This window comes from Hyperolius riggenbachi, chromosome 12 (genome assembly GCF_040937935.1).
Source record: "Hyperolius riggenbachi isolate aHypRig1 chromosome 12, aHypRig1.pri, whole genome shotgun sequence".
Lineage (NCBI taxonomy): Eukaryota > Metazoa > Chordata > Amphibia > Anura > Hyperoliidae > Hyperolius > Hyperolius riggenbachi.
In genome coordinates this window covers 37,043,002-37,057,034 of record NC_090657.1, presented here as the reverse complement: position 1 = coordinate 37,057,034, position 14,033 = coordinate 37,043,002, and the positions used below count along the sequence as shown (strand labels likewise).

Genomic DNA, 14,033 nt, shown 5'->3' with positions numbered 1-14,033 from the left:
CTTAAAGAGAAACTCTGACCAAGAATTGAACGTTATCCCAATCAGTAGCTGATACCCCCTTTTACATGAGAAATCGATTCCTTTTCATAAACAGACCATCAGGGGGCGCTGTATGGCTGATATTGTGATGAAACCCCTCCCACAAAGAAATTCTAAGTACTCCTGGCAGTTTCCTGTCTGTGAACCCTGTTGCATTGTGGGAAATAGCTGTTTACAGCTGTTTCCAACTGCCAAAACAGCAAGCAGCAGCTACATCACTTGCCAGCAGTAAAAATGTCACCATGTGACACCATGACTAAATCATTTATACATAATTATTGTAAAAATGAAGAACTTTTTTATTACATTATTTTCAATGGAGTTCCTCTTTAAAGAAAATCTGTAACAAAAAAAGCCTCCCCTGGGGGGTACTCACCTCGGGTGGGGGAAGCCTCCGGATCCTATTGAGGCTTCCCCTGTTCTCCTCGGTCCCACGACGGCGGCGATAAAGCTCACCGAACAGCGGGGATGTAAATATTTACCTTCCCGGCTCCAGCGCAGGCGCAGTATCGGCTCTTCGCCTCGGAGTTAGGCGGAACTAGACGATCGCTGCCATCCCGCTCTACTGCGCAAGTCTCCTGCACCTGCACAGTAGAGCAGACCCTATCTCCATGCGGAGAGACGCAACAGCGCCGCCGCTGGAGCCAGTAAAGGTAAATGAATCAGAGCTTATCGAGGGAGGGGATTGCCGGAGACTACGGAGGAGCCAGCATTGGACTGCCTGCAGCTACAGGGATGGGGGGGGGGGGGCGAGCCTCATTGGGACCCTGAGGCTTCCCCCTCCCGAGGTGCCTGGGGAACTTTTTTTTTGTTACAGGTTCTCTTTAAAAAACAGCCATCTAGTGAGCTGAACTGGTGCTCAACTTATCAACTCTTAAGCAATATAAAAAACTCAATACATTTTCATGTGCGATTGCCTTGAGAAAAACTCTAGTGAGTACAGGTGTCCTTTACCTCAGAGTTCCCCAGCCCTGTCCTCAAGGCCCACCAACAGTGCATGTTTTGCAGAAAACCACACACATGCACAGGTGGGGTAATTAGTGTCTCAGCAGAGCTGATTAACTACCTCTGTGGATTTTGACAAAACATGCAGTGTTGGTGGGCCTTGAGGATAGGGTTGGGGAACACTGCTTTACCTGGCTTCTTGTACAACAATCCAACATGTTGGAAAGTTCTTGCCCAACACTTATTGCTTATTCTGAAACGGTCACCACAAACAACCACTAATGATCATTTCTGAGTTACATTTCTTGAGTATGTTTATTTATTGTATTTATAAAGCGCCAACATATTATGTTTAAATGGCTCTATGGGTCGCAGTAATATCTGTAGCTTATATAAAAACAGCTAGCTTTTGTATTCCAGAAATCCCAGAAAGAGCAATCACAAATCACAACTTCCTCTGGCTGATGAGTACACGGTTAGGACTCCTAAATGCTACATCTCATGGTGTAGGCTAAAGTCTGAAGTCCCCTCATGCTTGTACATGCTCTAATCATATCGTGTCTTGACTACTGTAACACCCTACTCTGTGGCCTACCAAAAACCAGACTGGCATCTCTCCAGGCATGCATGTAATTAAAGATACTCTAAAGCAGCCTTTCTCAACCTTTCTACCATGGAGGAACCCTGCAAATAACTTTTGGATCTCAAGGAACCCCTGCAAACAATTTTTTGGTCTCGAGGAACCCCTGCATTTATTTTGCAGGAGGCGTGGTCTTTAAAAGTATGTGTGGCTGTTTATTTCACTACCCCCATTACACTGCCACTCATTATACTGTCTCCTGATGCCCCAATTTAGTGCTTCTTGTTACAGTACTACCTATTATAATGTGCCCTATTATACTTCCCCCACGATGAGGGAAAATGCCAAGGAACCCCTGCAGAGTCCTCAAGGAACCCTGGTTGAGAAAGCCTGCTCTAAAGTCTCCTTTCTTACCTTCTTTTGTTTAAAAATTCTCTTCAGCTTTAATGCCAGAGTTAAATCGACGCATCCCTGCACCAGAGGCGTGATTACCTAGAAAACGACCTGCAAAGTTCTACAACTTTGCAGGTCGCAGATCATGCTGCCCTGAAAAGGCAGAGCTTTTCTTCCTGGAGAGGCTGAGCTTTGAGCTGTAGCTCTGCCTCTCCATAATCAATCATTGCGGATCTCCGCCTCCTCTCCGCCCCTCTCAGTGAAAGAAAATTGAGAGGGTCGGGGAGAGGCGGCGATCAGCAGAGATTGACTGCGGAGGAGGCAGAGCTACAGTGTAAAGCTCTGCCTCTTTGAGGAAGTGAAGCCGTGCGTGCTTTGCAGGGCTTATCTTGGGTAAGAAATCACTCCTCTGCTGCGGGGATGCGGCGATTTAACTCTGGTATTAAAGCTGAAGAGGATTGTTAAAACAAAAGAAGGTAAAAAAAAGAGAGACTTCAGAGTCTCTTTAAGGCACCAGGAAATTTGAGCACAGAGCAAACTCAAAAACTGCTCACCCTGCTCTTGCAAACGTCCCGGCGGCGTTAACTACTATTCCCTCTCCAGGCCGCCGTGGGCTTAGGGGTAAACTGTAATGCGGCTGCCGGCTATTGGCAGCAGCTGAACCACACTGGTTTTTATAGTAATTTGGTCTCCGTCTTGATGGGGATGACTATTCAGTGCGATGACTCTTCAGTCACAAGATGACAACTGCCAGATACGGTTCCCTCTGTTTCCTTCATTTATTCCTCTAGATTTTTAGTTTTTTCAATTTCATTTTTAACACATTACACCAGGGGTCTCAAACTCAATTTACCTGGGGGGCCGCAGGAGGCAAAGTCAGGATGAGGCTGGGCCACATAAGGAATTTCACAATCGCGGCGCATCGCCGCCTCTGCCCGCCCCTCTCACTCTTCCTTCACAGAGAGGGGCGGGGAGAGGCGGCGATCTGTGCGGCGATTGACGTCAGGAGGGGCAGAGCTGAAGCTGAAAGCTCTGCCCCTTCCAGGAAATGCCGACGGATTGCCCCCCGGGGCGATTTGGGGGCTCTGCAGCCCTCGTTTAGCGGCAGGGATTCGGCGGATTACTTGGGAGCACTGAAGCGAACTATAAGGAAGCTTTTGCCGGCGAGGGCCACGAAATATTGTATCGAGGGCCGCAAATAGCCCGCGGGCCGCGAGTTTGAGACCCCTGCATTACACCATCTAATAATAATCCTCTATAAACACTTCTTTGAAGATATTGTTTATTTTTGCTTTAGTTCCTTGTATTCTTACAGAACTGACAATAAAAAAAACACAGTTGGGTCACCTGGCACTGGATGGGTGTTGGCTGTGTGTATTCAGACTTCCTGATCTGGTGCATGAGCTGTTCATCAAATCCAAAGTGGGCAAAGCTGCTGGCGGGCCGTGGTGGGGCGGCTCCGGAGACCTGTGTATATTCAGAGGAAAGGATTACACTACTGAGTAATCCTACACGTGCAGCAGACAACACAACCCGCACTAGGCATCCATAATTCTCACCCGCAGATTCAGCTTGTGCTGAAGCTCCACCACCTGTTGGGGAGTCAGAGCTGTGATCTCTTCATGTTCCTCATAAAAGTTCTTCTCGAAAGGGTGATATTCTATCTGTAAGGAAAAGACCGGCATCCACAGTTTAGTTACTCGGAAGAGGATCTTCGACAGGAAACAGCACAAGCTTGTACTCTTTTTTTTTTTCTTTGCAAACAGTCAGCAACTCAACAAAAGCCATGTCCCAACCTGTTAACTTGGCTTCATCAGAGACCTCCTATAGTTGGGAGTAATTTGCATCATAGTTTGCGTTATTTATCTTTATTATATGATAAGACAAAAATAAAAAAAAACAAATACTAAATCCTCAGATTCCAATCCCACCCTCCCTCTACCGTCCCAAGTCCTTTCTAGGCCCCCCCTCCACTTCCTATCTATACCTCATTACTGGCTACAAGGGCCTATTGCTTCCTTTACCATAACAAATAAATTCATAAGGCGGTAGATAACTTCCACCCCTTCTTTCACCTCCCACTTCATTCCTCTTAACACCTCCATTCATCCCTTTACTCATACATTCCCCCCATCCAACCATCCATTCATTCCGAGACTGGCCTCTTCCACCATTAATTTCAAGTTATGACCTACTATTCCATAATGTGCACATTTCTCTCCCTATTCTACAGGTAGGTTGTGTTCTATCTTCTACTTCCTCTGCCACCTCATTGTCTATTCCGTCCTCTAAAATTGTTGTCATCTCAGTTACCCATTCCTGAACAGATGGTGCTCCTTGTGTTTTCCATAATTTTATAATAAGTTTCCTCGCAATCGCTGTTCCTAAGATCAACAGTGACTCCCACACCTGACCCAATCCCTGAGTCACATCCAGTACACCAAACAGGGCCCCCATAATATCGATAGTTAATTGCTTCGTAAACTTAGTTTTTAAAAAACATTCTACTTCCACCCAAAACTTCCTCACTATAGGACACTCCCACATCATATGTACCAAAGTACCACATTGATTTCTACACTTCCAACATGTATCATTTGCTATTAGGCCACTACTTGCCATCCTTACTGGTGTAAAATACCATCTTGTTATGAGTTTGTATTGTATTAATTGAATACTTGTATCCGAAATAATCCAAATTGAATGGAAGATCTTATCCCATAACCTCTTATCCAGTTTTAAGCCCACCTCTTTTTCCCATTTGGCCACATATGCGGGCAATGACCTATGTGAGAACTCATCTAATAAATTATTGATCTTTGATAGTGCCTTTGATGGTCTGAATTTACTCAAAAACCACTGTTCGTATGTGTTTATATCGTGCCTTAACGTTACATTTTTCCTTATATACCCTCTCCAGAAACTACTGAGTTGTACTTTGCTAAAGGTTGTTAACTCCCCTCTATCCAAGACCGATATGATATTTGGTTTTTTACAACCCATGATGTGGATAAGTCTCGTATCTGTATCTAATTTATTGGCTCTACACCAAGCTCTATCTCTGGCTGGAGCAAAATCTGGGTCAGCTGCGAGAGTCACCATTGGAGAGGAACCTTCAGTTAAGTTCCATTGCTTAATTATCCCAGAAAAAATTTCTAATGACGGAGTCAGCAATGGGTGCGGAGTGGATAGAACAGCTCGTTTAATTTTTTGTGGTACCCATGATTCAAATGACTCACGGTGCAGATCGTCTCCCTCCAGTCTTACCCAAGTTCTACTATTATCATCAATTCTCAATTCCAATACCCGTAGTAAGTGAACCCCCACATAATATCTATATATATCCGGAGCAGCCAAACCCCCGTACTTCTTTCCTCTCGAGATCATGGAGTACGACAATCTACGCCGTGTCCTGGACCAAATGAATTTTTGTAATATGGCACCACATTCCTTAAACCACCTACCCGGGAGGGATATAGGCACACACTGCAATCGGAACAGTATCTTAGGTAGAATCATCATTTTAATAATCGCAATTCTTCCCAATATATTAAAAATTGAGCGGTCCCAGTTTTGTAATGTCCCTTTACTTTCCCTCAAAATATTCCCATAGTTACAGTTGTACAGATCCTGCGAGTGTGCGCATACATTCACCCCCAGGTATCTGATCGATTTTTTTTCCCATTGGAACCCGGAGTACTCCTTAATAGCTTCTTTTGTCTGTGACGAACAGCCCAGATCTAAAACATATGTTTTTTGTCGATTTAGTTTGTAGTTAGTTTCTTTACTATATTCGGAAAACAAGTTCAGACATTTTTCCAATGAGTTTCTAGGCTCAGACAGAGTTAAGAGTATGTCGTCCGCGTAAGCTATTATCTTAACCTCTTCATTTCCCACTTTAATTCCTTTTATCTGAGAGTCCAATTGTATGTTCCTAATTAATGACTCTAGACAGAGATTGAACAGCACCGGGGAGAGGGGACAGCCCTGTCGCACCCCATTTGTTATCCCAAATGGTTCTGAGATATAACCATTTACTTTTATTCTGGCTGATTGATTACTATATAATTGAGCTATTCTAGATATAAATAATGGCCCTAGACCAATCTTCTTTAATGTGTTTATCAAAAAGGACCTTAACACTCTATCAAATGCTTTCTCTGCATCTATTGCTACAAGTATTGCTTCTTTTTTACTGGTTCTAAATCTATGTGCGACATCAATGGCTGTATAAATGTTGTCTTTCATATGCTTATTTTTCCTAAATCCTGACTGTTGTTCCCCCAGGACCAACTCCGCCGCCTCTTCCAATCTATTTGTTAATATCTTAGAGTAGATCTTAATATCACAGTTAATGATGGAAATCGGGCGAAAGTCTGAACAATTCAAGAGTGATTTGCCCTCCTTTGGTATTAAAGAGATTATGGCTTCGTTAGTTCTTTCAGAAAATAGCATCTCGCAATCATCTTCATTAACCATTGCACAAAAGAAAGGAGCCAAGGACTCTGAAAATTGTTCAAAGAATTCCAGTGGGAATCCGTCTTGCCCCGGGCATTTCCCCTTAGCAGAGGACTTAATTGCTCTCAGAAATTCTTCTTTCTCTATTGGGGCCTCTAGTGACTCTTTTAGCTCTTTAGTGATATGTGGTATGTCAGTTTTATCTAAAAAAGGACACTCATTTTCTGTTCCCAGACTACTGTTTAGATTATATAGCTTTTGATAATAATGTACAAATGCTGTACCTATCCTTTGCGTTGAAATTTGAAGATCACCACTCTCATCCTCTATTTTTTCAATAAACACTATGCTTTTTTCTTTTTTTAATAAGGATGCCATAATTTTTCCTGATCTATTCCTTCCAATTCGGTATTTTCTCCTAATATCTTTATAATATTTTAGGCATTGATCATCTAATAACTTATTAATCTGAGTTCTGATAGTATTCCATTTTGACCAGACAGGTTCTCCCGGACTTTGTTTAAGAATTCTCTCCAATTTACTATACTCCTCCAATAACTTATTAAGCTCACTTTTTTTTTCTCTTGTTTTCCTTGAGTTTATTTTAATAAATATGCCTCTTAATACGCATTTTAGTGTGTCCCATAGTAACCTATGTGATATATTGGGGGAGCAATTAAATTCAAAAAACTCTTTTATAGCATCATGGATCTCTCCTATAACCTCTTTATCCTTTAGTAATTCTGTCTGTAAACGCCAGCTTTTAGGGCTGTGAATTTCACTAAAACCGTTTATGGACAGTCTCACTGGGGCGTGGTCTGAAAAGGATCTATTACCAATACTTATGTCTACTATGTCTTGGAGTTGGTCCTGGGGGATCAAAAAATAGTCAAGTCGCGAGAACATATTATGCGTTTCAGAGTAATAGGTATAATCCTTAATTCCCAGATTAAATATACGCCAGGCATCAACCAACTTATGGGATTTTATTAAATCCAGGCATACATCCTTCTCTTTTTTTGAAATATTCCCACCCCCCCCAGTGCTGTCCACACCCATATCCATAGCCATATTAAAGTCGCCTCCTATAATTATTTTCCCTTTTCCCCTCTGTTTTACTACACCCAAAATTTTTTTTATAAATTTAGTTTGTCCTTTATTCGGGGCATAAATATTGGCCAATGTCACTGTATGACCTTCGATTTTACCCAATACTATCAGATATCTAGCTTCCCCATCTTTATATATCTCCTCTGTCATAAAATTTAATTTCTTATGGAAGATAATCGAGACTCCTCTACTTTTTTTAACTGGATTTGCATTGTTTATGCAGGTCGTGTATTTTTTATTTAATAGGGATGGGATCTTCCCTTCTCTAAAATGTGTCTCTTGTAAGAAGCCTATATCAATATTGTTTCTATTTAATTCTTCTCAAATTCTTCTAAAATTCTATTCCTCTTTAATGGTGAGTTTGCGCCTCTCACATTCAGTGTTTCAATTCTTAGTGTTTCAATTCTTAGAACATTCATTTTTATTTATTATAGAAAAATTAGAGATCGGTGAGATAGGGGCCAGACCCACTTCATACATACTACCCATTCATTCCTCATGCAGCCAACAGCAAAGTCATTATCAAATGGTCGACCACACCAGATTTCTTTAAGTGGTCGACGTGTGTCTCTTAGACACTCTTGCCCACGCATTGATCTTACAGATCTCAATGCGTTGGCGATAGCTAGGATTGGTACTACCATGGAAGCTTGTACTCTTACCTCTGTGTGGTCTACAGGAGGAAGGGGATCAATGATACGCTTGGTGGTGCTGGCAATTGGGTTGCCATCACTGTCATACTCCAGATTATCTTCCTCTTCCTCAGGGATAAGCCCGGCAGTGGGGTTCTCAGCCATGTACCGGAAGTACGCTTCCTGCAGGGGACAAAATTACCTATAAATGAGTCATCAGACAAACCATTTACATTTTCATATATCTAATTCCTTCTTTCCCAATATCCTTTCAACGTAAACTAGCGCCACCTTACGACTATGCTGCTTATGACATGACAAATACAATCAACATAACAACTGGGGAAATGTCACATGACAGGTATACCGCCTGGGGATGTTAAAGGATACCCGAAGTGACATGATGAGATAGACATGTGTATGTACAGCGCCTAGCACACAAATAACTATGCAGTGTTCCTTTTTTTCCCTTTCTCTGCCTGAAGTTAAATATCAGGTATGTAAGTGGCTGTCTCAGTCCTGACTCAGACAGGAAGTGACTACAGTGTGACCCTCACTGATAAGACATTCCAAGTATAAAGCACTTTCCTAGCAGAAAATGGCTTCTGCGAGCAGGAAAGAGATAAAAAAGGGGAATTTCTTATCAGTGAGGGTCACACTGTAGTCACTTCCTGTCTGAGTCAGGACTGAGTCAGCCACTTACATACCTGTTATTGAACTCTTTCAGGCAGAGAAAGGAAAAATGGAACACAGCATAGTTATTTGTGTGCTAGGCACTGTATATACCCATGTCTATCTCATCATGTCACTTCGGGTATCCTTTAAAGTCAATGATCTCTGGTTCATGCACACGAGTGAAGGCCTGCATCTGGCAGATGATGCTCAAAGTTCCCCAACTATTACATAATTAGATGGGCTTACTGTAGGAACAATAGCAGTTCTTCACCCACAAAGTAGAACTATACTCATACAATCCTGTACAATCCTCCTTTGTTTTGTGTACATCTAGGAAGGTGGCCACTTCCCACCAGAAATAACGGGTCATTGTCAATTGCACAGATGACCACCACCTTGCAGCAGTCTATATAAATGCCGCCTTTTGGACATATCCTTGGGGGGGTGACCATCTGTCTTCTGGAAATCGAATGCCGAAATCAATCTGAGCGATAGGTCAGGTGGCCATGTTGAAGCATTGATATTTGCCAGATGTGATCATTATGATCGAATTGATGGATATTGATGAGCAGTAACGTATGGGCAACCCTTACCGTCGCTTTTTGTATCCCTCATTGTTGGTGCCCAACCCTAAATCTGCTTATCCGCCAAGCGGATCACATAAGTCCAGTCTTATCAGCTGAACGACAGACTGTACACACGCACGATTTGATGTCCAAACGACAGGTCGTTTGCGCAAATCCGACGTGTGTATGAGCCTTTACCCTAGCCCCCTTATCTATCTTTAGTGGCAGTTTTCCTCATTGACATCTAACTTACACCCTCCCTCTCAGAGCCTGACACTAACCATGAAATCCTTGCTGATACTGATGCTCAAACTCTGGAGCAAGAAACTAAGCTGAAATTTCAAAATAAAAACTTATCCGAAACTGCAAAACCCATGCCAGAAATACATGCCACCCCCTCTGAGTATACAGGCTGCTGAACCCACAAAGAGGTCCTGCTGCAAGTTCTGTGCATCAGACAGGAAAGGCCCCTGATGTCACATAGAAGAGCATCATCCCCACTTCAGGCACAAAGGGCTCCCATGTGACACTTCCCTGTGACACAATGTCCTCAGACAGATATGGAATGGAGTGAATCTGCACTGATGAAGTGGCTGTGATTTGTTGTTTTATGGATTATATCTAAGTTTTCCTGCTGTGAGATTGTTTTCTGTTTAAAGAGAACCCGAGGTGGGTTCTAAGAACACTATCAGCACAGAGGCTGGGTCTGCATATAATGCCCAGTCTCTGTTACTGTATTGTCCTCCCCAGACCCCCTGCGCTCTGCTGTCCCCCCCCCCCCCCAAAAGAAACCGCCGTGCTAGCGACATGCAGTGTGGCACTAGCAGGCTGTTTACATCTCCACTCTCGCAGCTTCCCCACCGCCTCTATATCTCGGCTCCCCACCTGCACCCCTTACCTCCAATCAGCGGGGAGGGACGGGATGTAGACGGGGAGCAGCGATATAGAGGAGGCGGGGGAGCGGCGGAGAGTGACAGTGTGGATGTAAACAGCCTGCTATTGACACACTGCGTGTCGCTAGCACGGCGGTTTGATTTATGGGGGACAGCAGAGCGTGGGGGGGAGGGGCCTAGGGGGAGACAGTATAGCAACAGAGGGTGGGCATTATGTGCAGACCCCGCCTCTGTGTGCTAATAGGATTATTAAAACCCACCTCGGGTTCTCTTTAACAATGCGTGAGCAGTATACTAACACTCAGCTAATGGCGGAGACTGTTTCTACAACCAACATAACATGACAGACATTCCACTCAACAACTAATTATTATGCAAGGAAACTCTACAGCTAAGATGCAGGCATGCATAATAGAAACTTGTAGTGAAAGGGTTATGGAGGCTGCCATATTTAAATTCCCTTTAAAAAATGCTCCTTGCCTGGCTGCTGTGTTGATCCCATAATTTCTGAATCACTGACCAAGAATAAAGGGGCCTATACACTGGTCAATTTCAGCCATCGATTGATTATCGATTCTATAGGATCGATCAGAAATCAATTCTATCAAATTCCCCATTCCATCGATTTGCGGATGATTTCGATTTGATCTGGCAGGATGGAAAATCTAGGTCTATCTGCTGCTGGCAGCAGATCGATGGGCCATAGAGTTGCATTGGATCTAATAGTCTAATAAAGCCTCATCTACACGCGTAGATGAGGCTGCGATCCGGCGGCTCAATTAGCCGCCGGATCGCCTCTTCCGCGTCCCCGCGCATACCCGCCGCGTCCCTGCTCGCCACGCGTGCGCCAGATTAGATTCTCCGCTCGTCCCTCCCGGCGCCGCTTATCTTCCGCTCGATTCCTAGCCATTGTCCCCTCGCGGGGAACGAGCAGGGAACCGGCGGAAGATCCGTCCTGTCGGCGCGCTCCCTACCCGCGGGCGATCGACGGTAATTTTCCGCACGGAGCGATCGACGAGATCGGACGAAATGGATCGAAATTCGGCGTGTAGCGGGAACGATGTGACATTCGATCTGGCGGGAATCGGCCTAGTGTATGGCCAGCTTTAAGATGCCCATATACTCGTCAGATTAGCAGCAGATAGATCATCAGATGGATTTCTTATCTATCTGATGTGTTTTTAGAACATTTTTTACTAGGATAGAATTCTAATAGATTTCAGTTTGAAATCTATTGAAATTTGATCTGATGGCATTTTTTTGCCATCAGATTTCCATTAGGGCCAATGCAAACTGATAAGCAATCTCATCAGATCGACCTAGATTTTCCACCCTGCTAGTTCGATGGAAATCCATCAAAATCAGCCGTCGATCTGTCAACGGATTTGCAATTGATTTTGATCGATCGGCCCGAAAATCGGCTGAGTGTATGGGCCCCTTAAGACTGCATGCAGTGAGCTAATCACATTCAGATTTCGATCATAACTCCCTTAGCATTTAATTTTTGCTAGAAAAATATGCAAAAAGTGTTGCATTTTTTTTTCCGACAAGAAAAAAATATGTTTGACAAAATAAAATTATTAAATGAAACAAAGCAAAGACAAATATTTTATGCATATATTTACATTAAAGTGTACCTAAGATGGTTGTAACCGCAGCATTTCTACTTACCTGGGGCTTCCTCCAGCCCCATGTATTCCATGGGCTTCCTCGCCATTCTCCCGGGCTTCTCCCCGCATGTGCGGTCTGGCCACGCCCCTATTGCGCTCCCGTGGCCACGAACGTTCTGCTCTGGCCAATTTACTGGAGCTTACCGCAGGTCAACAGAGCAGCCCCGGAGGACGGAGAAGGAGCCCATGGTGCGCATGGGGCTGGAGGAAGCTCTAGGCAAGTAGAAATGCAGCAGTTTTAAATGTCTCAGATTTCCTTTAAAAATGTACTGCCTGATAGGGATGATCGGAAAGAGCAAATTCCGTTCCGTCGGAATTGCGGAATCCCGCCAGCGCTAAATTCCGTCGCCATTACATTTCCGCGGAATTTTGCAAATTTCCATTCCGGCGGAAAAATTAAAGTAATCGCAAATGAAACCTCGTTTATGCTAAATGGTAGCCCATGAGACCTAGTGGCTGTTCCCCCGGTCATTTTTTTTCTTTTCCTTGTTTTGCAGCAGGAGGCGTCGCTTAAGCCATGGGACCTAACGGTGGTCCCATGGCGGTCGTTTTGGCACCGCAGGAGGTGTCGCTTACAACATGGGATCTTGCGGTGGTCCCATGGCGGTCATTTTGGCGCCGCAGGTGGTGTCGCGTAAGCTTTGGGACCTGGCGGTGGTTTTGGTGCCGCAGGAGGGGTCGCGTAAGCTATGGGACCTGGCGGTGGTTTTGGTGCCGCAGGAAGTGTCTCGTAAGCTTTGCGACTTGGCGGTGGTTCCATGGCGGTGGTTTTGGCGCTGCAGGAGGTGTCGTGTAAGCTATGGTACCTGGCGGTGGTTCCATGGCGGTGGTTTTGGCGCCGCAGGAGGTGTCACGTAAGCTATGGTACCTGGCGGTGGTTCCATGGCGGTGGTTTTGGCGCCGCAGGAGGTGTCGCGTAAGCTATGGGACCTATACAAAATGGTTGGGATAGGGGAGATAGCTAGGGAGCTGGTTGCTAACATAGGATTGATTGGTTTTTGTTAACACTGTAATTGGTACTGAAATAATTCCGATTTTCATGCAGAAATCCGTTTGGGTGGTTTTTGTAAGCCTCTGATTGGTGCAGGAATTCCGATTTTCATTAAGAAATCCTGTTTTCACTTTAAGCTTCTTCTAGGGGCTTTCTTGTGATTGGCTTACAAAATTCCACATTCCGCTGGAATTACGCATCGTTCCGTGGAATTTCCACTATGGCAATTCCGTTCCGATGCGACGGAACCACCAAATTCAGAATGCGGTGAGCATCCCTACTGCCTGATGTGCAGCTGCTGTATGATAGTGTTGCCACTAGATGGCAGCAGAACACTACCCAAGCTGTAATATTCTGTTGCACAGATTTCACTTTCAAATAATAACGGTTTATCAAGTGTACCAAACAAACGGAACGGTTTCTGTATGGCATTCTAAGCTCAAGTAATACTTGAGTTGGGAGGTTTATAAAAAACAAAACAAAACTATAAACAGGTGTTCTGTGCCTTTTACGGAAAAGCTCCCCGCTTATCACTAGTAGAGACAGCCTATGGCTATTCCCTTTGCTGTGGAAGCAACGGTCTGAGAAACCTACAATGGATAAAAGAAAACTACAAGCTTACCTGGTCATCTTCCTCCTCAATGTCATCCCTGATACCCCTGCAAAAAACAAGAGGAGAAACAAACTTCCCTGCACTCAGTCCCAACACCCATTCTTATAACAGCCTACATGTGTGTTCAATGCAATCTATATATCAACAGATGAGTGTGTGCCATGAGCAGGTCCTCAGCATTGTACAGAACCTGGGCCAAGACAATTCATACATACAGGATAACAGGCCATGGCTGTCCTGCAGCTCTTCAGTGCCACATGAATGACAAGCGCACTTGCAGACCAAGGTCACAAAGCTGAAGGTTGCCCTAGCAGTGTTCCCCAACCCTGTCCTCAGGGCCCACCAACAGTGCATGTTTTGTGGTAATCCACAGAGGTAGTTAATCAGCTCTGCTGAGACACTAATTACCTCACCTGTGCATGTTTGTGGTTTCCTGCAAAACATGCACTGTTGGTGGGCCTTGAGGAC

At 44.3% G+C, this 14,033-nt stretch overlaps 1 protein-coding gene across 2 annotated transcripts in view; it reads right to left on the bottom strand.

Annotated features, from left to right (window-relative positions):
* The window catches only part of DDX42 (DEAD-box helicase 42), a 54,934-nt gene that overhangs the window by 25,709 nt on the left and 15,192 nt on the right, over positions 1–14,033 (bottom strand). For both annotated transcript variants that reach the window (XM_068263694.1, XM_068263693.1), the window contains exons 5-8: positions 13,575–13,611; positions 8,188–8,340; positions 3,517–3,621; positions 3,305–3,424 (exon numbers count right to left, since the gene is read on the bottom strand). In XM_068263694.1, the coding sequence (XP_068119795.1) occupies positions 3,305–3,424; positions 3,517–3,621; positions 8,188–8,340; positions 13,575–13,611 (415 nt within the window). The remainder of the gene's footprint in view (positions 1–3,304; positions 3,425–3,516; positions 3,622–8,187; positions 8,341–13,574; positions 13,612–14,033) is intronic.